General features: G+C 36.5%; 2 protein-coding genes and 1 pseudogene across 2 annotated transcripts in view; 2 read left to right on the forward strand and 1 right to left on the reverse strand.

Moving 5' to 3' along the window:
* The window catches only part of LOC135214901 (protein jim lovell-like), a gene marked incomplete in the record, with an annotated part of 123,043 nt that overhangs the window by 1,602 nt on the left and 98,250 nt on the right, over positions 1 to 23,191 (forward strand).
* On the forward strand, positions 1,664 to 6,598 carry LOC135214694 (dimethyladenosine transferase 2, mitochondrial-like). The gene is made up of 4 exons (XM_064249027.1): positions 1,664 to 1,707; positions 4,339 to 5,372; positions 5,653 to 5,778; positions 6,452 to 6,598. The coding sequence occupies exons 2-4, from the start codon at positions 4,341 to 4,343 to the stop codon at positions 6,596 to 6,598; spliced, it is 1,305 nt and encodes a 434-aa protein (XP_064105097.1). The 5' UTR covers positions 1,664 to 1,707; positions 4,339 to 4,340.
* LOC135214609 (cyclin-Q-like) lies at positions 14,233 to 19,499 on the reverse strand (annotated as a pseudogene).

Consider the following 23,191-nt stretch of genomic DNA (forward strand, 5'->3'; position numbering starts at 1 on the left):
TCTTGAGTAAGATCAATAAACGTTACATATATATGCTAACATTGTTCAAATGAGTGCTGGGAAGGCTGGGAAAGTTGGTGGATTGTCCGTGATTAGACCGGCCAGCATGACGATAGCAGCCATATTGGATTTCAAAACTGCCTTGAAAACATATTTTACGAAGAGCATCACATGCTTATTTAAGGTAGTTCGTATGGGGCTTTCATATATCACATTATGTTGACGAAACTACAATCTTTTGAATGGCATGCTTAAAGTTTTAATTGTATTCCTGTTTCACCAATTAAATATCGAGTGAATAAAACCCGGCCAGCGTGATGACGATGGATCGTCCGTGATTGTTTACCCTACCTATTCTGCATTCGTTCCGATAACCTAGCCGATGTTCAAGTCCAAAATGCAAGAGGCTACTGGCTAGACGCAAAATTTGACCAATTTCAGTTCCGATAGTACTAGTTTGGCCTTTGTTCTGAATTAGGTATAAAGTTTTTTAACCTATGGCTTGTGGAGGACCAGTTCACTAATACTACCTAGCCTAATTGAGGCCTACAGTAATTGCCAAGTATAAGGGATAAACGAAACTAATTTCCAGCTAGATTATTTCAAACATACCTAATACTAGCTAACTACTAACCACAATCAAGATGAAGTAGCAGGCCTATGGAAAATATAGACTAGGTTATACCTATAGGATTCACGTAGACGTACTTAGTGATATCTTAGCAGCCGCATCATAAACTCCTACCATTCAGTGCAACAGGATCGTTCAAAAACTCACGGAAATTCGTAGTCTCGAACTTTAAAAAATGTCTACTTGAGACTACCAAACCCACCTAGAATGAGAGAAAAGATTAAATATCTTCAGAAGGCGTCTTCCAACACACAGTCATTCGCGATCCAGGGTAAAGGAGAACGTAAATACAAAAAAGCAACGTTCGGTTGTTTACAAATGCCGCTGCTGTTTGGACCAAGTCCTTCTTCCTGCGCTGCGCTGCGCTGCTGCTGCTTGCGAGTGCGCCGGCGGACCGTCGACCTTCCTTCCTTCGGGCTTCGGTCTCGAGTTCTAATCCTAAAGTTTCAGGCGCATAAAACTTTCGCTCATCTCCCGAAAAAGAATAAAATCTGAAGGTCAACACACACTCACATATATATATGATATATAAACGGACAATTTTCGACTAATGTAAAATTAGTAGCTATTAAAGCTTACATGCATACAAAATGTGGCTGCGTGTTTAGTACCAGCCCCTTGAGGATGAACTTAAAACATTGATTGTACAATTAAATTCCATAAACAAACAAAAGCATCGTCAAATTACTGTCAATATTCCGGTCGGCGGCTAACGGGAACTAGGATACAAGTATTTGTCTTGAATCTCATACATTAAATGTATAGAATTGGCAAAGTTTTCCTTTAATATAGGTTTTGTTTTGTGGTAGGTAGGATGTTTCATCAGTTGCCTTGTATGTGTATGTGTTTACCCTCATACCTACTCATTTAGATGTTTCTCGGTAACAATTCGTTATGGACCTCCTCTCTATTGGGTCACTTTTATTGGGGGAAAGGAAACGGTTAACTCTTAATATGCGCAAATTAAATATTTATTCAGTACGTGAATAAAGACGTAGTACTACTGTAATATGGCGTTGACCCCTACGAAGAGCATCGCTTGGGACGAACTACAGAGCAAACCCAAGATATAGGAAGTAGGATTTTAATCGCATATCAGCTCTTCTAATATTATCATTATTCTAAAAGAATTTGTTTTTACCATCACTTTTTACTGTTCTATATTTAATTGTGAACCTGTGGTCGAGGTATCAAAATGATGAAAAGCCCACTAAAGGCCTTCAGTTGTAAAGCAACTAAACAACATAAGCCCTTATCAGAGGTGGTATTATCTGTGCGCTCTACTGAACAAGATGACGCTAAGGCAGCGGTTTACTTACACTTCATAGATCCACATTCCACATACGTTATATCGAAGGGGGAATTAGCTACGGCATCAAGGAATCCTACAGCAAGATTTATCTTAAAACAACAGAAATATGTTAGAGCTAAAAAAAGATAACGCAGGAAAGACAAAAAAAACCTAAAAAAACCCGGGGGGGGGGGTTTTATTGTTGAAGAAAGGTAGTCGGAAACTGCTTATAGAATTTGTTTAGGCAAGCTCCAGATCAAAAAGATAAAGATGGAACTAATATGACTAAAAGCTTACAGCTTCACCAGAATCTGCTCACAGAAGACACTGTAAAGGAAAGATGACATTGTTTCAAAGACTTGATTAAACATAACCAACTTAAGACAATAGAAAGAAGGGAGCATTTCTAAAGTTAGTCCACACAAAGACTACTGCTACAACTGTAACCATATTCTCATACACTTTTAGTAGGTTTCGTTGCAATTATTCAGGTTTATTATGACTAGCTTTCATTTACCTATGCAGAATAATTTCTTGCTGAATAGATAGCCTGGTAAATTTTTTAATAGTCTACCAGCATGAATGCCGCCTCAGCACCAACCCCACTACAGTGAACTACCTAGGTAGACGGTAAACGGTACTGCCTGTACGTATTCAAGTACCAGGCGCCCCAAGCCTAAAGAATTAAATTTGCAATCCTAATGTTAGCCTATAAATATTGTTACCTATGGTTATTGTTCGCTTTAAGCTTATTAAAGAGACTTGAAAAGATATTTTTTCATGTTTTAAAAGTGTCACTGAAAATTCATGATGTTCGTAACCAACCACACTTAGGTAACCCAACATAAGCTAGGGTAGCTAACAGATTCCTACCATAGTACTACCTACTAGCTATACCTAGGCTAGTAGGTGCCTGCTGCACAATACCTACTAGGCTAATACCTCGTGTGAAAAATTATAGTAGGCTACCTAGCCTAGAAAATGTAAAAATTGATTTAAAGTCAAATCATGGTGGAAAGTCGAACAAAATGCCTCTCCTCTTATTTGACTTACGGGGTTGCATGGGGAGAGTTACCTACCTTACATAGGTAGTAGTGTTAGCAGGGCAGTAATCCTTGCATGTAGCTAGTGCTAGCAGGGCAATGACCCTTGCATAGCATTAACAGTCTTTAGGCCAGATATAGGCTACTGCTGTCATCAGGGTTCCCTTGATTGTCCTGATCCATTTATGGTCTAATGATCATGGTGGATAGGTAAGCAGAATGATTCTAGCACCAAGACTACTCGAAATCGCTCCAAGAGGGTTTGTGCAACCTGTTCAGATGGGTTAGTGCAACCCAAGCAGACCACTAGTGATGTGTGTATGTGACCCATTCTCTAGTGGTGTTCCTGGTCTCTGAAACCGGTTCTCAAACTGATGACGTGAAGGGGCTCCCTTCCAGCCTTCTGCTGAAATGTTTTGGGGTTTCCTACTACCTACATCATTTCCATGCTTGGTATGTTGGTGAGCTTCAGAGTGTGGGGAGCCTAAGCCATCCTATTTCTGGGAAAGTTCTTTAAACTGTGCCATTTCTTGTAACGTGCAGCTAGCATCATGATGGAAGGTGAGTTGGCACCGTCAGAGCTGATTCCTCTTTCATTCTCAGTTTGATTGAGTACTAGGAGTGAAAGCATTGGTGTTCAAGTTGGAAGGGGATTCCGACAGTGACTCGCACTTCTCAGGTAAGAAGCTCATCTATTTTGGTATGGGTTAGGAAACACCTTAGGGAGTGTAGTTCTGGCATTCTCCTGTTTTGGCTGAGGGAGGAGCAGTGCGGTCCACCTGGGACTGAATGGTACTGCTTTCTGTTTTGCATTGGAACAGCAACTCTTGGAATTTTTAGTTGTAAAATTCGTGGGAACTGACAGCTTCGTTGGGCCCTTGAGAGTTGTTAATGAGAGTCTGCAGGGGGCCACTTCCCCCAAGAATTTCTGGAAAACTCTTCTTCAGGTTACTCTGAAGGTACTTTCTGGTCTTTTCCATACTCTCAGTAAGAATTAGAGTCTGTAGGGGGCCATTTCCCCCCCCCCCCCCCAAAGGAATTTCTGGAAAACTCTATATCATTGCCCACCTCCCCCCCCTCCGCATTATTTTTTTGGAATACAAAACCATGTCAGGAAGTGTTGGTGCGTGGAGGTTAGCTCCCTGATCTATGGGTTGGTACCCTTGTTTTCCTTGTCACTTTCATGACAGAGGAGTGGTTTTACTGCAGTTACCAATTTTAGACTGGTTTCCAGCTTGGTCTGAAAAATACTCTCATATCAAAGGCTCTGGTTTGTATAACCAGGAAAAATTCAAATTTAATTTAATTTATGTGTTTATTTTTTTTTATGAAAGCTTGGTGCTAGTCAGTCAATTTTTGTTTGTTTTTTTCAGGAATGAGAATGGCAGGACCATTGCAAACAAGCTTGAGGCTTAACTTTAAACGAAGTTTATGGAGATGCAGCGTAAAATCATTATCCTCTCTCACAGGAAGTCGCTATGTGTCCAGTCCAGTTGATGATAAAGAGAATAATTCAGTGATAAGTGATTTACTTGTGTATGAAAGAAGAAAGCAGTTAAAGTCAAATGTAAAGTTGTCTAATGATGATACTAATGGGGAAGGTGAGAAAAAAGAGATGTTTACAATAAAAAGAGAGGACAAATTAGGTAGTGGTAATGTGGCTCTGAACAGTGACCAACAGAGGATTATAAACTTGATGAAAGCTGTAAAATTCAAGAACTTATGTTACATTGTTAGACAGGATGCTGCTGATACACTTGTAGAACATTTGAAGAAAGACCTAAGAGAAGGAGATGTAATAGCCGAGGCTAATCTTGGACCTGGTGTTCTTACAAAAACTATTCTTGAACAAACAGTGCATAAAGTTATAGGATATGAACCAAACACAGAGTTTTTAATGCATTTACGATCAGAAATGACTGGGTATTCTGGCCGTTTAGAACTGCTTTGTCTCGATCTCTTTAAGTTCTATTGGTATTATACATTGAATAAACGAGAACCAGAACGAGAAGGGGAGACAGATAGGCTAGCACAACTCTTAGAACCTCTCCTTATTAAGGAGGAACAAGCATCCTCTGTGAGGATTGTAGCCTCGATAAGTGAAATGTCAGTCCTTCATAAGTTAACACTTAGTTATACATTTCAATGTTGTTTTTTCAAAGACATATTTCCTATTCTGTATTTATATGTGCCAGATCATGTACATGAACACTTAACATCATCCTCTCGAAACATTACGAGTAAGAGGTTGACAGTACCTTTTGCTTTTTACTTTGATATCGAGCATCTTGACACAGCCCTAAATAGCAGTTTCTACTCGCCACACTTAAGAAGTAAGAAGTTCAAGAACAAAGAGAATACCTTCCATTTAATGAAGATTACGCCAAGAGAAAATGTGCAAGAAATTGTAAGTATAGCTCTATTATAAGGATTTGGTTTTGTTTTTTTTTTATTTATTAGTAGTATAATTTCAACCCTGTCATCACTTATTGTTTACCTACATGAATACAGACCATCACCTTTTGTTTTGTAGTAGTAGTAGTACACATTCCCCAGTGTGAGCTGGAATTGTATTGAAAAATTAACTTTATTTAATGTTTTTGGTGATGCATGGTATTTTTTAATGTTTTATTAATAACTACATGAGACATGTGAGTGATAAAATACATGTTGTATCTTAATTTCAGGTTGCCAGACATGAACTCCCTACTTTTCATTACTTCATGAGGTGCTTAATCAATGCAAAATCTGGAGAATCGCTTATATTTCATATGGAGAAGTGGATTCCAGGTTGTGGAATTGACTATATTAAGGTCAGTTTTAGAAAATACCCATGTGTTCTGCATAACATACAAATATTTGTTGCTACATATGATCAAGTCATTTATTGAGAGAATAGTTTATATAGGGTACACAAAAAAATTATTACCAAGTGAGTATGAGTTGGTCCTTAAGCCTGTCCACACAAGCGGGCCTGATCGCGGGCCGCGGGGTTACGGCTTACCTTTGACTGTTTTTGTCCAGACGGGTGAGGCGATAGAGAGGTGGGCGTGCCCGACGATGCCAGTAGTGGGTTCAGTGCGGTGCGGTAAACATGGTGCCTACCGCAAAGAAGAAATTGTGTAGCATGATAATTGCTGTGCGAGATGAAAAAGAAGAGAATATGGTGCGAAGAATGGCTCAGTAGAAGAAATTTACGGATAGGTAATGTACGTCTGTAAGGGTCGAAGCTCAAGCCATGGGGGCACCACATGGTGATTTTGCTGAGATCCATCGGGCAATTTGACGGTTTGACCTCAAGTGTGCCCATTAGAGGGGAGGTCCACCGATCAGGCCCAGTCATGTTGACAGGCCTTAAATGAGGAAGACCACAGTTCTTACTAGTATGTACTACGGTATTTTTGTTATTCATACCATTCATGTCAAGAAATACAACCTTTGGATATGGAACAGTGGACAATTTGTTAAACTCTTATTTCATTACAGTTTGTACATTGGGATTGTTGGTATAATCTTAGTCTTGTTTTTAATGCAAAGACTGATTATAGGAGTATCCTAATCAGTTACGAGCATAATAATGCTTCATTCCCCAAAAAGGAAGCTGTCAATCCAACTCTATATAGAAATGATTAAAGAATTGGATTGAAAACCCATTTGATCAGTATTTTGCACTTAATTATCAATAGTGGCATGATGGGAATCATGCGCCTTGGTGAGGTTCCAGCCAAGAAAACTAGGTTTACTCTAGCTGATAATCTACTTATTTGCACAGCTTCAGATTTATGAGTAGAGTATTGAATTTATTCCCTAGTCATTAATTTGGAGTTTATTTCCAGAATATTTTTTTTCCAGTTGCTGGTACTTTCATTTTATGCAATAGGTGTAGAGATAACTTGTAAATTGACAAAAATAGAATGAAAAACATATCTTCACAGCATTCATGGACCATCATAAAGAATGATGTACATACAGTAATCATATGTATTACAGTATAGTGGTTCTGCATCCTTTTTTCATGGTAATAAATTTAAAATGTTTTAATTTACACATTAATTTTGTTGACTTGCCATTTTCTTATGAAAATCTTGAACATCATTATAACATTTATACATTTTGTCCTACAGAATGGATTCCGTATTGTTCGTGCATCCTCGTGAAACTCACAACAGAACAGCTTTTGGCAGCCTACAGATTGTTCACAAGTTTATCATCATTTAAAGAATGTATGTTTCACCAGTTTTGTAAGAATTGGACAATTCAGTTTGGACTGAAGGATGATGATACACCCCAGAAAATGGAAACAGATGATGCCACAGATAAAGAGGTGGAATTGTTCGATGATGTACATGAAAGTGGATGAAGATGAATTTGTAAAAAGTAAAAGGATAAAGTGGATCATTAATTAAAACACATATTTTGTTTGTTGTTTACAATTTCAAAATATATATATATTACCGCATTGTACAGCCATGATCCAATGTGAGACGACATGATTGTTTTTATATAGTCCAAATTCTCAGACTCGTGTAATGTTGCCAAGTAAAATTCTGACTTGTTGTAATGTTGCCAAGTATTGTTAATTATTTTTTTCCAAATGTCATACATGTCAACACGTTTGCGAATTCACAGCTTGCACTATTTTACCCAATGGTTATATAATTTACTGGTATAATTTGTAACTAGTGATTTTTTTTTTTCTTTTCTTTTAGCTCAAAGCACGGTGTGATAAGGTTAGGGGTCCCATCAATGACTTTGCATTTAATATACTCCTCTAGCTGGCCAACGCAACTACCTCTGCAGCATTATAACAATAGACCTAATAAGCTTAACAGTCATAACATTTCCAAAATAAGAATATTAATTAGTTTTCTTTGAATGAAGTTTTAGGCTGTGTTCATTTGTTTGTATGGTGCATGGAACCAGTGGTTATTCAGCAACTGGACTTACGAAACCACAGTGGAATGCCCAAGAATCGAGCTCGCGGCCACTGAGGTGGTAGGCCAAGACCATACCAACCACGCCACTGAGGCACTCTTGTATTACCTGTTCTTTAAAAAAAAAAATTTATTATACAGAGAAGATTGCTATTAATCGAAATATTAGTACGACTGTCAAGGCCCATGGAACATTTTTTTTGCTTTTGAAGTCTAATTTATTCATTCATAAGGTAACTTGAAGTGAAAGAATGTTTAATTAACTTCATCATGCTTTCTGGCCAGAAATTGTTAATAGTACAGTGATGCCAGTGTAATTTAATAATAGTATATAAAGAAATCTAATACACCTAGGCCTAGGAAAAACAATCTTAGCTTTAACAAAAGAATAATTTAATAGGCGAATATTTGCTAGTGAGCCATAACTTTTGAAGTTAAGAAATATAACTTAAATAATTTTATTTTTATTAAAATCCAAATATTCCTCTAACTTATAAAATGTATGGTTTCCATAATTTAATTGTCACTACTCATTGTAGACCTATGTTACACCAGGTAGTTTGTGTTGTGCTCCCACTCTTAATGGTTGCTTCAAACAACACTCCACTCACCTGTTGATATCAATTGATGCAGTCTACTTTCGTATTTACTTATTTACATTTTTTCAGCATTGAGGCATAAAACCAATCAATACGACTATGTATTTCAAATTTTATGGTTGTGTTGGAAGTAATACTGATGTTATGACTTTTTTTTTTTTTTTTCCTTCAACATTTTGAAATGAAGTTTGATTTTTTTTTTTTTTTTATCAAATGCATTGGCAATGTGTGAACAAAAGTTTGGAAGATGTTTTGTAACTGTTTTCCTGAAATTTGGCCATGCGATATTTTCTTACAATTTTGAAATATAGGACAGATTTCACCTCATCAAACACATTATGACCTTATTGTATGAAATAATCGTGTTTTCGCAAAGAAATAATAGATAAATGGAGCATGTTATGTTGCCAGTTCGTGAATTTTGAACAAAAGCCTAAGCAATCATGTTGTATCACTTAAGAAAATAACTATAAATGGAGCATGTTATGTTTGCCAGTTCGTGAATTTTGAACAAAAGCCTAAGCAATCATGTTGTATCACTTAAGAAAATAACTGTATGTACTATAATGATTTTCTTCTAGCCAGCACTCCACCCCTTATTCTGGTACAGAATATGTAAAAAAGTTGTACATAATCAAAAGACCATAAATCCAAAATGAGTATGTACTCATAACACTGTAATGTATTATAAATAAATTTAAAACTATAGAGGTGGAGAACTGATTCAGGAAAAACTAATCCTTTGGATTTATAGTCACTTGGTTATCAAAATATTTAACATCTTACACTGAAAACTTAACTCAACCAGAAATAGTAGCAAACAGTTTACGTTGAAGAAGCAAGCCGACTTTCTCTGTATTACGGCTGCTTTTACAACTGTGGTTTTTTAATGACACTTTGAATTTGAAAGAGTGTTCACAAACACTGCAAATATATTTTGCAACATCACTGTGTTTGTCTTCATGTGATTTCAACTGACTTTTTTTCCCAAAACGTTTACCACAGTGACAGACATAAGGCTTCTTCTGAGAATGGATGTTTAAATGACTTTTTAAAGAGTCTAATCTTGTGAATTTAGATGAACACTTTTCACACTGATAAGGATGTGTTTTTTTCTTATGGGTAACTTTATGTCTTGTAAATTCCACGAATCGATGGTGAAGGACTTTTCACAATGGTTACATCTAAATGGGTCACTACTGTGAATTTTTCTGTGCTGCAGTAAATCTTCATTACAAGAGTACATTTTTGGACACAAGTCACATTTTAACTGTGGAATGAATGCTTTCGCTGCATGTGTCTTTTTAAACCACTAGGTTTCTTGAAGCAATAATTGCAAATTTTGCACTGATACTCTTCTCTCTTTTGGTCATTTGAATGATTTTTTAATTTGTGCATTCTCAAGCCACTTGCAGTGTGACATGCATGATCACACTGATTACATTTATGAATTTTTTCACTATGATGAAGATCCAGATGGTTCCGTAACTGTCTTTGACTATAAAACTCTTTACTACATTCTGCACAGACAAAATTTTTTCTACAAGCATGTTACCTCCTCCTTATGTCTTTGGAAGCATATAGTTTGGTGAATACCTTGAGCAAACTGTACATTGATGGATTTTCTCTCCTGTGTGCTTCCAACATGCAAATCCTTACTACGTTTTCTGTAAAACTTTTTACTGCAATACTGGCAGGTAAAGTTCTTTTGACCTTCTACTTCATGTGACTTACAATGAACTGCATAAGCTAAACGATTGGAGCCATTCAGCACTGCATACTTCACACATATAAACTCTGAGGGAGGTGCCTCAGTCTGTGCTGAACAGCTGCTTATCCTGGGTTGTGATTTTTCCTTGTATTCTTAACTTCTAAAGTCAATCTTTCACTTTTAAAAGGAGAAGATGAATTGAGAGTAGCATTCAAGTTATTTACAATAACGACTGGATACTCCTGAATAATATCTGTTGACATCTGCATTCTGAGTAATACTACCAGTTATTTGGACAGTTTTCCTTTCTTGATCATGGTGGAATTTTTTATGTAAATAAGGTTCTTGGTCTGGATTCCCACCACCTACAATGCTGTTATTTAAAGACTCTTCACAAACAATATGATTACTTACACTGTTTGAATGTGTGCTGCTTTGCAATTTATCTTCATCAGCCAATAAAAGTTGATTTTCAGTTTGAGTTAAAGTGTCACTTATAATTTCATCTGTTCTATCAGTAAATCTAGGATTATCTGAAAAGTCTCTGGCACCCTCAAAAGGAACCTGGTAACTATCTTGCAAAGTATCTAAAGACTTGGGATCTGATGAAAATGGAATGTTCATAGTAGATATTCCGAGGTTAGAGTCGACTGTAGTTTGTTTTGCATATCCCCTTTGAGAGCTTTCGTCATAAGAAGGCTGAGGCCCTCCTGAAGAAAAGTTACCTCCATCTGATCTTTTCCCTGGCTGGCTAATAGAACACTTGAGACCACTCACTTCCTTCCAATGTTTTTGATTCCTGAGGAGGAAATCTTGCAATCTTGTCATCTGACAGATAACCTGTATTAAATGATTCATTAATTCTACCTAATGGGCTCACCGCACAATCATCAAGCTGCACAAATTCATCTTCATGATATGTAGCTTCATTTTGCTCACCAGGGGTGGAAATACATGGAGACAAAACATCCTCAGAACATACTGCTGATACTGCTGAATCAACTTTCTCTGAAATTACCAAAGTGTGAGGTGTTGATGGAACAGAACATTTTCCTGATATTTCTGTATTCCTCTCTCCATCAGACAAATAAGAGACATGGATGGCCAAAATGATGGCAGGTGGTTCTTTCTCCACTGAAGTTTGGTCAACAGAGGCAAGGTCGTTGGTATGACTTGATGTCACTTTTTCCACTGAACCAGGATTAATATTAGGAGAAGGATTTGCACTGACTAACTTTCCTTCAACAGAATTCTTATCTGATGCTCCTAGGGAACTAGAAAAAGATAAATGATGTTCTTTCTAAAACGCGCCATATTTCCCAAGCTGCCACTCACGCAATTTCAATAGCTGGTTGGCTACATGCTCTTCTTCCATGCAATCACGAGAGTTGTGTTTCAGGAGATTCAGTAGCTTCATGGGTTTCTTCTGTGGTAACAGTTTCAGAATCTGTTAATATATTGGCAGGAACAGTGTTTATACTAACTAAACTGGGACTAGGCCCACAAGAGGAATTCTCCTGCTGGTATGAACTTCTGGAAGGCTGTGGATTATTGGAAGTAAGGTTGCTGGGTCTTGAGATGTGTTGTTTGATGTGTAAAAAGTAGCTATCTTTACCAAACTTATCTTTGCACCACATGTCTGGCAGAAGAATGCTCTTAAAGTGAGTTCAATGGGTTCTTCTCTTGTCTGGTGACTTACAATGTCTCCATTTTCAGAAAGGTTTTTCCATCTCCCTTGGTATGTAAATCATCATAACAAGAACTGCCATTTTCAATGAATGTATTCCCTGAAATAGAAAAAGAAATAATAGTCACATTTCTTTTAACAAAACAGTATTTTCATGGAAAAAATATCATCACTGGCATACCATATTATCTGGATTAATAGAGCCAAGGCCTTGTCAGATGATGACAAAATCTGAATAATGGCATGTATTAAAAATCTACAAGTCATGCCACATAACATTATTATATATATTATATATATGAGAACAGGCGAGTCCACAAATAGCGGAGGTTAACTGTATATACTAATATATGATTACAAAACTTGTTTCATCGAGCAGAGCTGCAAAATAAATTATGCTAAGTCATCCTGCACAATCATCAAAAAAATAAACCTGAATGGAATGCATTCTGCATATCTGAGTACAGCAGGTACTAAACACTTCAAAATGTTATGGCTAGGAGTTAGGGAAAAATTTTTGTAAACAGAACAAATGAATTTTCATGAGGAAAAGTACAAAAATACATGTTAAAGATATTTATAACAAAGTAATACAAAAATATTTATAACAAAGTACATAAAACAAAAACAATCTTAAGACAATTTTTTACCAGATTCTGTATTTTGATCAAAAGCAGGCTTTGGATGAAAAGTGGTTGTTGAAACACCATCTCCAAGATGTCTCTCTAAGTGATGTGTGAGTTCCTGGATACCACCAACATGAGTACTGCAAATTGCACACTGAAGGGGTCTGTACATATAGTACAAGAGATGATCATGTAGTGCAACCACAGAAATAAAGTCATGTCGACAGCACAGCGGACACCCAATGGAACCAATTCTTTCAAATACTACCTGGACAAAATTTAAAATCCTACTATAGTAAATGATGTCTGTCTAAATTTGATTCAAGACTCCATCTAAACATCACTGCAATATGGCTTCAGCTTCCAAGTTTAATTTGAGACTTAGCAAAGCTTACTGCCATATGAACATGGTTCAAAACAATTACAATATGTCCTTCGTAGTCAGGGGGGTTAGGGACCACAACTACCTGTGTTAAACAAAAATCTGTGTTAAGATGGTATCCCTGTCTAAGAATGCTTGTACATAACTGGCTATCTAAATAGTTCAGACACCCATGACCCACCTCTATACAGGCTTATAACTGTCTATTTCAATGGTTCAAACACCAAATATACCTTAAACTATCATCGTAAAATCCTTCAATATAATTTTAGTCATTCTTACAACATTAACCTTAAAAATATATGGCTTTAAACAGTGGTTCTCAACCTTTTTGTTATTATCACACCCTAAAAGGTGGTCCTTCCCTCCACAGCCTTCCTTGCAATCTACGTATAAGTACAATTTCTTCCCAGATTTAAAGGAAATTTAAAAAAAAAAAGAGAAGAGGTGTTTTTATTCCTTATGGGAATGAATTAATGAGATACTTGACAATGGTTCTTAATTACTGGATCGCGTTCACTTACTGTACTCACCATCAGTCAAACTTCTGGTCGATCCTGTTCTCTAGGCTGACAAAGTGGTTGGGTTCCAAGGAGCAAGATCCAGGCGAGGGAGAAGCGGAAGGACTTGGCATACACGAGACATTAGAAATGGGAGAGGTAATAACAGGTATATCTGTACTCATTTACTTTGGATTCTAGTTACTAGCTAAACCTTTATTCTCGGCTCTAGCAACTGCCTTCCTCTTCCTATCTCTTTCTAGTTTACTCCAATGAGACGTTAAATTCTTCCAAGTTTTCTCATCCCAGCCCCCACATTCCATACAAGTACATGTTATTAACTGAGCAATCCTGTTCTCTGCAAGAAGCATAAATGGTATGAGGATCATAAGATGCCTTAATTAATTTGGTATTGCAGCCTTTTCTGCAATACCGAAGACTAGTCGAACTAGAGTACGACAATCAAGAATTAAACCCCAAAATAAAACACAAAAGATTGCCAAAATCTTTGAGTAAAGCTCTAACAAACCAAGCAACATGTCGGTGAACCTAATTCGGAACAACCAATCTACTAATTACTAATCGGCAATTCTCACTGAGAGAAAAGCCAGTCGTAATACCAAAGCACTGAATAAAAATAACTATTTAAGACTGAATAAGATAACCACAACAAACTCACTCAAGAATTCAATATCAAAAGGCCATAAGCCAAATACTTCACCGAATCGGGAAGCAACAAGGTCGAGATCCAAAACAAGCTGCATTCCTAGCTCTAGGACGGCAGAAAAAAATGAGCTCTTTTCAAGAAGTTGTTCTTCTCCTTCCCACAAAGTGGGAGCCTAGTCAATACTCGACAGAAGAAGACAAGTACTACAGCGAATTTTGAAATCTAAGCTGACGTTGAAATAGAAACTACAGCGATGTAATTACTGGGTAAGTTACTCTAACAAAAATATAATTTATAGAGCATCTTGAAAAGTGAGTAAAATCATGCTATTAAAATACACTTTTGTGAGGTGTTTAACTTGTAATCCTGCATGAATAAAATAATGATGTACTACATACCTTTATATTTGCATGATTCAAAGCAAAAAGCAACTAGTTTAGTAATTTTTTTATTTTTCCAATTTTTCTAAGGTTCCAGAGCCAAATTAGTTATGTACAAATCATGGTTCAAAGTCTAATAACTTCCATATTGATAATTTTACAATTTACTGCATTATTCCTCTACAGAACCTCTTAAAAACAAATAAAAATCTACTTATTTTCTTATAAATATTTGCAAACAAATTGTGAAAGGGAAGAAGGTTTTAGCACATCACAAGTGTATAAATTTTGGGAATATTCAGTGCAAAAAAAATGATAGCGGTAATGGTTTCAAGTAATAAAAAATTCAATACATTCTACTCAAATTTTGTGTATGAATCCCTCTTGATTAGTGATATTTTCACTTTGCTTTTATTACAAGTGTTCTTTGTATTTCAGGGAGTGCTTAGTTAATACATGTATCGATGTTTTCATCTGTGAATATCTATGAACAATTCATCAACAGGTAACTCATAAATCAACTTGTTCAGAAGAAAATTAGAGGATCCTAAATAGGGCAGCATTAACGACTCATGAATGAAAAATAAATGTGACACTTAATGATTCCTGCCTCATTTAAAAGGAAACTCAAGGACAAAGCTGAATCCTAACTACATTATGAACAAAGTCACCATACCAACTTTACCTTAATGGGATTGTGTTAAAGAGATGACGAGTACTGAATTTTGTTTCAGCTACCAACTACACTGCTGCTTCATTTATTTTGCCAAGGCAGCAATAACATCCCTGACACAGCAAAGGGCCTCCCTCTCTTGATTTCTTTACCTTCTATTTTCAGCAAATAGCACAGTATTGAGCAGTATGTACAGTATAAGTAGAAAAAAAAAAAGTCTATGCAGTTACTTCTTATTCTTGATTTTCAGTTTTTCTTCTTCTTTATACATTGCTAAAATTTCAGCTGAAACTTCCCACACTGCTTTAGTTGTGCAGTCAGTATGCAGTCCAGTAAACCATGACTGATCATGTAGATCATCACATCCAGGAACTACTACTCCATACACCTGATTAACTATATTCAGGATAGCTGCAGAGAGAAGAATGAGGTGAATATTTTTATCACAATAGGTGAATGGTATATGTCTTGAAGTAGAGTAAATGATAAATCTACAAATGGAATGGAGTTGAATTTCTTCTCTCCTAGCCATTCTTTCAATGATTCAACATAGTGAAGCAAATACTTATGGGGGAGGTCTACTTTCAATTTGAAGCCAAGAACACGCATAAGCAGAAGTTCAGCTTGGATAAGAGAGTCCCTTAAAGCAAAATAAGGCTCAAGAGGCAAAGGAGGGGTTCTCGGGTAACTAACACAATTTTATTCCCACATTGATGATGTCCCGGATTTTTATATCATCATCTTCAACCTTTGACGCAAGGTACAAGCATGTACAACCAATGAGATATGATCATATTCTTTAAGGAGATACTACAAAAAAACCAACCTGGAAGTATGTGGCAGCTGTAGCTACTGTCAACAAATTTGCTTTTAGTTTAATCCCACATTCAATGATGTATCGAGCTCCTGCAAATTGGCTAGGACATTCGCTATAATCTATTACAGGGTTTAAATCTTCTTTAATTTGTTCCCCAGTTGAGGTCTTCTTGTCATCAATCTGATATTCCATAGCCTTTAAAACATAGCATTTAGATGCAAAACTTTTGCAGGCGAGTACCACTTGATCTGAAAAATAAAAAAATACGGTTAAGACATTAAAAACTTCAGTGAATAGTAAGCAGAGCCAAACAACCATCACTTACAATACATTGAGATATACATGAAAAATAAACTAAATACTTCATTAAAAATTTATATTAATTATTTCATACACATACGTTTATTGGTATCAGTATTTTTATGTCTCATAAATACTTTGCACAATGTATTTACATACTGAAGTATACATGTTTATGGTTAAATATAATAAAACTTATATGTACGTAGTATGTAATTTGAATTTTTCCTTTGTACACAAAAAAAAGTCTTCAATGCTAGCTGGAATCAGTCACTGAACTTGGTAACGAGGTAGTTTACAGGTGGTTAAGGAAGTTGAGTCAGGAAACACCTCGCTCATCCATCAACACTACAGCAAAATCCTCCTAGCTTTGCAGCTAAGCCCTACCCACTGCATGCCAGTGATTGGCTAGCTCTCAAAGGGAAAATTCCATCACACTAGTTAATAGTCCACAAGATTACCAGTACAGATTAGGCTCTGTTCAGTAACATCGAGTTCCCTGCATGAATCATGACACCATAGATTTGAGTTGCCAGAGTTGTAAAGTATGTAACTCATATCTCCAATAAAATCTAAATTAAGTTGTATATAATTATGAAGATCTTGGATAATTTTGTCTGAGAATCTTTCTTTTTTATCATGAGTAGCCTAAACATGCATGTTCTTTTTTTTTCTTCTAAATTGGTGTTGGCCTATACACATATAAGCGATTCCACACAGACCACACTAATTGAAATAAAGCATGGACCTATACAACCAATTCTGATATTAGGGTATTAATTAATCATAATCCTGCACATCAAATGTTAATATCATTGAGAGATAAGGCCTACATATCAATTTCTTAAATTTTGAGGCAATGACAGGGTATAGACCTACACGTCAATTTCTTATATTTAGAGGCAATGACTGGGCATAGATCACGTCAATTTCTTATATTTCGAGGCAATGACAGGGTATAGACCTACATGTCAATTTCGTATATTTTGAGGTAACGAATGGGCATAGACGACATCAATTTCTTATATTTTGAGGTAATGACCAGGCATAGGCCTACACATCAATTTCTCATATTTTGAGGCAACGACAAAGCATAGACCTACCTGTCAATTTCTTACGGGCTATATGCAAACATTGTTCAAATGAGTGGTGGGAAGGACGTGGCCACAATGTGAGAGATGAACTGTTCTAGTCCTGAGGAGATGCCATATTAGATAATGACTGCCCTAAACATATTTTATGAAGACTTCACATGCTTATTTTAGTTCATATAGTGGTTTCATATATCTCATTTTCCTGACAAAACTTCAATCTTTTGAATGGTGTGCTTAAAGATTTAATTACATTGTTGTCTCAACAATTAAATACAGAATGAAAAAAAGTGGCCTTTTTCAAGAGAACATGTCGCCATCCGGTCGTTTACCCTATGTCGCCATTCAATCATTTACCCTAGCTATATGTACTAGTAATGGCTCTTCAGTATGTCTTAAAACCTCCAAAAACAACATTAACCTAATCAATTATTCAGTCTGGGTTTTGGATTTTTTTTTCTGGCATAGCCCATAGTAAATTTCCTTAAGTTTATTACAGGCATGATCCCTTAACGTTCTTCAGGTGGTTGTGCTGTGGCATCCAAGATGCCCAATTAGTACCCAGTTGTGGGAATTAGCTATAAAACCAGCCAACTGTAGGCTAACTAGACCTAGCTATACCTACTACCTATACATGCCTAGTTGACCTAGGTCACATAGGCTATGCCTGAATAAGATTTATAGCTTCGGTAGCCTACGTATGGGTATCTGGACGGATTCATGTTGACTTTCTACATGTGTCAAATTCCACGTCACGGTATCTCTGTTGTAACATTAGGCCTAGGCTACCTACTGGCTATCTATTAAAGGACTTTGAGTGCCTCTGGGGATCAGCGCAGTCGGAAATTAGGGCTAGGTAAGGTCAATAGCCTGTCATTAGACCACTGGATAGCCTAAGTAGAGTAAATCCTGTTTCGGATCATCAAGATAGCCTAGGCTGAGTTAAAATAGGGTATGCTAAATTTCTAATTATCTAGTAGGTAGACATTGTGGTTCGAAATAGGTAGGTACGGTTAATCTAAGTAGTAATAGCGTACAATAGTTTAATAGAAATGTACTAGGTACCTTAATCTCTGTTAATCTGACGGTGCGATAGCAGAAGCTAGGTATAGGCTAGGTACTACGAATTCACTTGCAAATCAATGGCCTAGCTAGTACATCATAAAAGAATACCTATGTGTACTGTGGCAAACACCCTAAAGTGGGAGAGGCTACGGAACGTAAAAATCCCAATGAAAAATAACAAACTAGTATGGTAGTAGCCTATACTATTATTCCTCATACGACAACATAATAAAATAGGTAACTGCAAGGAACGGTGCCGCGAATAGTACTACAGCCACTACCTGGGGATTGGGGCCTCAAATGTTTAGAACTGGCCCCTGTGGGTTACCTAATTACAGTCTACCCTCCATAGGTAAATTAACACCTAGACGAGGAGTTAGTAGGTAGTATTTCCTATCAGGTAGCCTAGTAGCCTATACCTACTATTAGCCCTATACCCCCACAGACTACAGGCCCCAATACATTTCCGTTAGAGTTCATTGTTGTCCATTTAATCTTATCAAATGAACACTGCGTAACTCACCAATTGGCGAGGGTTATGGAGGGTAGCGGAACAGTACAATGACTCAACGTGTCAATGGTCACTCATGTACGCTAAGTTGCTAACATGAGCTAGGTATTACTTACTATGGCCTATGGGTATTGTCTTTGCTATGGGTCAACAAAACAACAGTAGCGACGACAGCCGACAGGGCAGGCCAACACTCAAGAGCAAAACACATTGGGGTAGGTCGGCTCTCGGAACTTTGCCAGGTGTGAGTTATGGTTGTAAAAGAAACGTCTGCAAGGCCATTATACATTTTTTGGTTGTGAAACATATATTAGAAAAGGGTGTGCATAATGCAATACAAGTGAGATAATCTGAGAAAAATTGCCGAAATATTAAGGAATCTACCCTCTTATGTTAGAGTTATCTCAATCCGCCCAAGTGGCTGGTACTAAACTTCTCAAAATATCTCACCTGTATTGCATTATACACGTCATTTTCTACATTGTATACTCGATGTATAAAATAAACTATACATTCGCACGGCCGTCTCCTTTACATTTACTTGATCTCCTTTTTGGCAAGCACACCAGAACTTTAAAAAAAACTGAATTCGCGCTTATATCACCACTCGGAAGGTACTTATTATATCATATATTTGGTTATTTTTAAACGAATCCGATATCTGATTGGCTGGTCGGTAAAAAAAAAAAAAATCTTACAGGTTGTTTCCTTCGAAATATTTATCCCCAATTAACATTAAAAAGAAAAACAATCTCCTTGCGAAATGATGTGTACCATTAAAATATAAATTACACGGACTTGAAAATAAAGAAAATAAAAACTGACCAATTTTGCAGTTTTGCCTTAAGAAGGTCCGGTGGTCGGACCAGATAGGACACCACATTTTAAAATAAACGATTGCATTATTCAAGTAAAATTGGATAAATGATAGTGACAGGGGCCTGGCATGCATACTATCATTAAATTTCTGTAGCCTGTCGTTAGTTATACGGAAATCTCTGCAAAAGCAAATTATTAGCCATTATATATGATATTATTTAAATGTTTTAAGGAATCTGCAACTACTTTTGCTTTTCAATCTTGATTCATCAATCTACGTACGTCTAGCTCAAAATTACTTACAATAATAAAATCCACGTCTAGCAAAGTCAAGCCAACTCCCTAAATACTACTTATACTGGGGCTGGAAGTTAAACAGTTGAAATAAAAGTGAGCTAAGATTGAATGCCTAATTGTAGGGGAAAAAGGGGGATTGAACCTCTGCACTTTATGGTATGTATTAATGAGTCGAATTTATTAAAGCCTTTTTGAATTATAGTGGACAATCATCTAGCCGTGTTTGAGTGATTACATGAATAAAGTTGTGAAAGTGGCTGGATATCATTCGAACAACTTTGAATTTGTACATGACCTACAGACTTATCAGTAATATATATATATATATATATATATATATATATATATATATATATATATATATGACCGGTAAAAAATGTTCTGTAACAAACAGAATTCCATCTAATAAAAGGAGCCCATAAAAACACCAAAATGTAGAAAGAAAAGTACTATATTTCAGAGACTGCTCTCTCTCTTCAGGTATATGAATGAGAAAAGTTTACAGAAAAGGTGGTATATACCAAGAGATCCGTCCACACGTAGGCCAATTTAGGTCACCCCCGCTGATAATCTTCTTAAGCGTTGGTGAATGAAAACTTCGTCGACGACATCTGAGATCCACCCGCCTTTTGAGATGTTCATTACCTTAATAAAAGAGAAGGCAGGTAATGAACATCTCAAAAGGCGGGTGGATCTCAGATGTCGTCGACGAAGTTTCATTCAACCAACGCTTAAGAAGATTAAAGGAAGATTATCAGCAGGGGTGACCTAAATTGGCTTACTTGTGGACGGATCTCTTGGTATAAATACCACCTTTTCTGTAAACTTTTCTCATTCATATACCTGAAGAGAGAGACAGCAGTCTCTGAAATATAGTACTTTTCTCTCTACATTTTGGTGTTTTTATGGGCTCCTTTTATTTTAGATATATATATATATATATATATATATATATATATATATATATATATATATATATATATATATGAGCTGCAAAATTAATTAAGGCTCGACGGCGACATGATACAATGTCCCAGGTACTCGTGGAATTGCTCTGGCAACCTACCAAGAAATAAAGTAATAACAAAACATGTGTGGGTCAACGTTTCAATTGCATAAGTGCACAAGACAACGGTAGATCAGAGAAGTCTTTCAGCAGAGAACAGTGACGGAGGAGGCCAAAGTGGCTTAAGAGTTTTTAAAAATCTTATTACAAGAAAGTAAGCTTGGTGAAATTAATATCTTACTTAAGTGAATTCTAAATACAATCATAATTTATGGCTGTGACGCCAATGAAAACAGGATTAGCGATAATTTTGTCACGTAAGTAAGAGATTTTGAAACACCCTATAGGCTATAGACTAGAATTCGGCTAGAGTAGTTTTTAAACGTTCTTCAATGCGTGGCAAATTGTTAGTTGAAAAACGCATCATTAGATCATTTAGTAACATGAACTTGAGCCATGGCCTTTTTAAGATTGACGAATTGTTGAAAAGCTTAAGTAAAACAAGCTCTTTGATATTTTACAAACATACTTTTTTACAGGGATTTGCAGCAATTGCATATTTCCATTAGGTATGGTTTTGTTTTGAACAATTCTTATTGACATAGCTACTTAAGTAGTCTCACGAGACTTTCATTTTATTTTCACGTGAGGATCTTTCATAGTCTCATCCACGGGACCATTGTGGAAATACAGAACAGAATAAATTCAGAAGAGTTTTTTCGAGATGAGTCCATACAGAGAATCGTTTCTTCTGGGTGCACCGGAAATGAAGTAAAGAAGATGAAGCATAAAATGTACAACAAGAGCAACTCGTGCAGTGCCTCTAATTTATGCAAAGGCCCATTTAAATCAACCGCCAAGTCGCCAGCATAAAGGAGCCGTTCAAGGGGCGTTTAGTTACTACTGTTGTGTTCTCTAACGTTATCAACTCTTTATACAACTTTACAAATTTTACTCGTTACCTCTATTCAACTACTTCAAGGTATGTTTGGAGGCAGACATTGAGAGTAGTGTTTTGAAGAGATGACGGTTGAAGAGAAAGCTTTAATTATAAGACTTTGGGTGGCCAGTTTAGAAACTCGTTCCCAAAATGCTTGAGACCAAAACAAAGTCTCCATTTTGGGGACGAGGTTTTCCATGCCCTATGTAAACAATCCCTCTAAACAAACTGTTACGACTCTTTTAGTCAATGATGCTGAACGCTCCTTTTATTTTCTTTGCTTTTAAAAGAGCTTGAAAATGCAAATCTAATCTTCCATTGTGTTTAAAAAATGATCTAGGTAGCCTATGGGAGCAGCGGGAAAGCCAAATAGGCTAGTTATTTAGCCAGTACCATTTAGCCTACTAGGCTAAACCTGAGTGAAAACTTGAGTATAGTTGACCCTAGAAATGCCCTATACCTAATTCCCATTAAAGGTTTCCCGTAGGGGGGGCTAGTGCCGTCAGTGGACCTTAGGCGGTGCACTGTAGGCATTACTTAAGGTTCTTTGCAGCTTGTCTTCTGGCCCTAGCTGTAACCAATTTCGTCCCTATTACTGTACCTACTTTCATATAGGCTACCTACCTACCTACCTTTACTCTTCATCTTTCTCAGAAAATACGGCATAACGCATTCCAAAACTAAAATGCATTTTTTGAAAATGTTTTCTTTCCAAAATATAGTATTCTTTTTAAATATTAATTTTCTATATATCTTGTATTTCATTTTTTATTAATCTGCGAAACAAGGAGAATACAACCATGTATAACATTACTAACTAGGTGATAAGTTGAAAAATGAGCAAGAAAATATTGGTTCCATTACTGATGTTGCTAATGCATAATATTGCCGCCGTCCTTTGGTAGCGACTCCCTAGCACCTCTTGGGTTAAGAAATTGAACCCTACTCACATGGAACGAGCCAGGGGCCACTGACTTGAAATTCAAGCTTCCATAAATAGGTATGATGCTCATTAGGAAGAGAAGGGAAAGGAAAATACAGAAAAAAAGAGATTCATACTTATTAAAAATGAATAAATCTATGAAAAATTTTAATATGCAAGGTGAATAGCATTAGGGTTAAAGTATTGAGTAGAATTGAAAACATTGAAATTAAATCAAGACAGAACAACAAACTTCAAGCTCCAGCCCCTGAGTTAGTACTGTATTCAGTTCTCTGAGT

The sequence above is a fragment of the Macrobrachium nipponense genome, chromosome 46 (genome assembly GCF_015104395.2).
Source record: "Macrobrachium nipponense isolate FS-2020 chromosome 46, ASM1510439v2, whole genome shotgun sequence".
NCBI classification, from domain to species: Eukaryota; Metazoa; Arthropoda; class Malacostraca; order Decapoda; family Palaemonidae; genus Macrobrachium; species Macrobrachium nipponense.

Coding starts and splice junctions, on each gene's coding strand:
- LOC135214694 (XM_064249027.1), top strand. CDS start 4,341: ATGAGAATGGCAGGACCATTGCAAACAAGCTTGAGGCTTAACTTTAAA. Junction 5,373..5,652: donor GAGAAAATGTGCAAGAAATT/GTAAGTATAGCT, acceptor TCTTAATTTCAG/GTTGCCAGACATGAACTCCC. Junction 5,779..6,451: donor GTGGAATTGACTATATTAAG/GTCAGTTTTAGA, acceptor ATTTCATTACAG/TTTGTACATTGGGATTGTTG.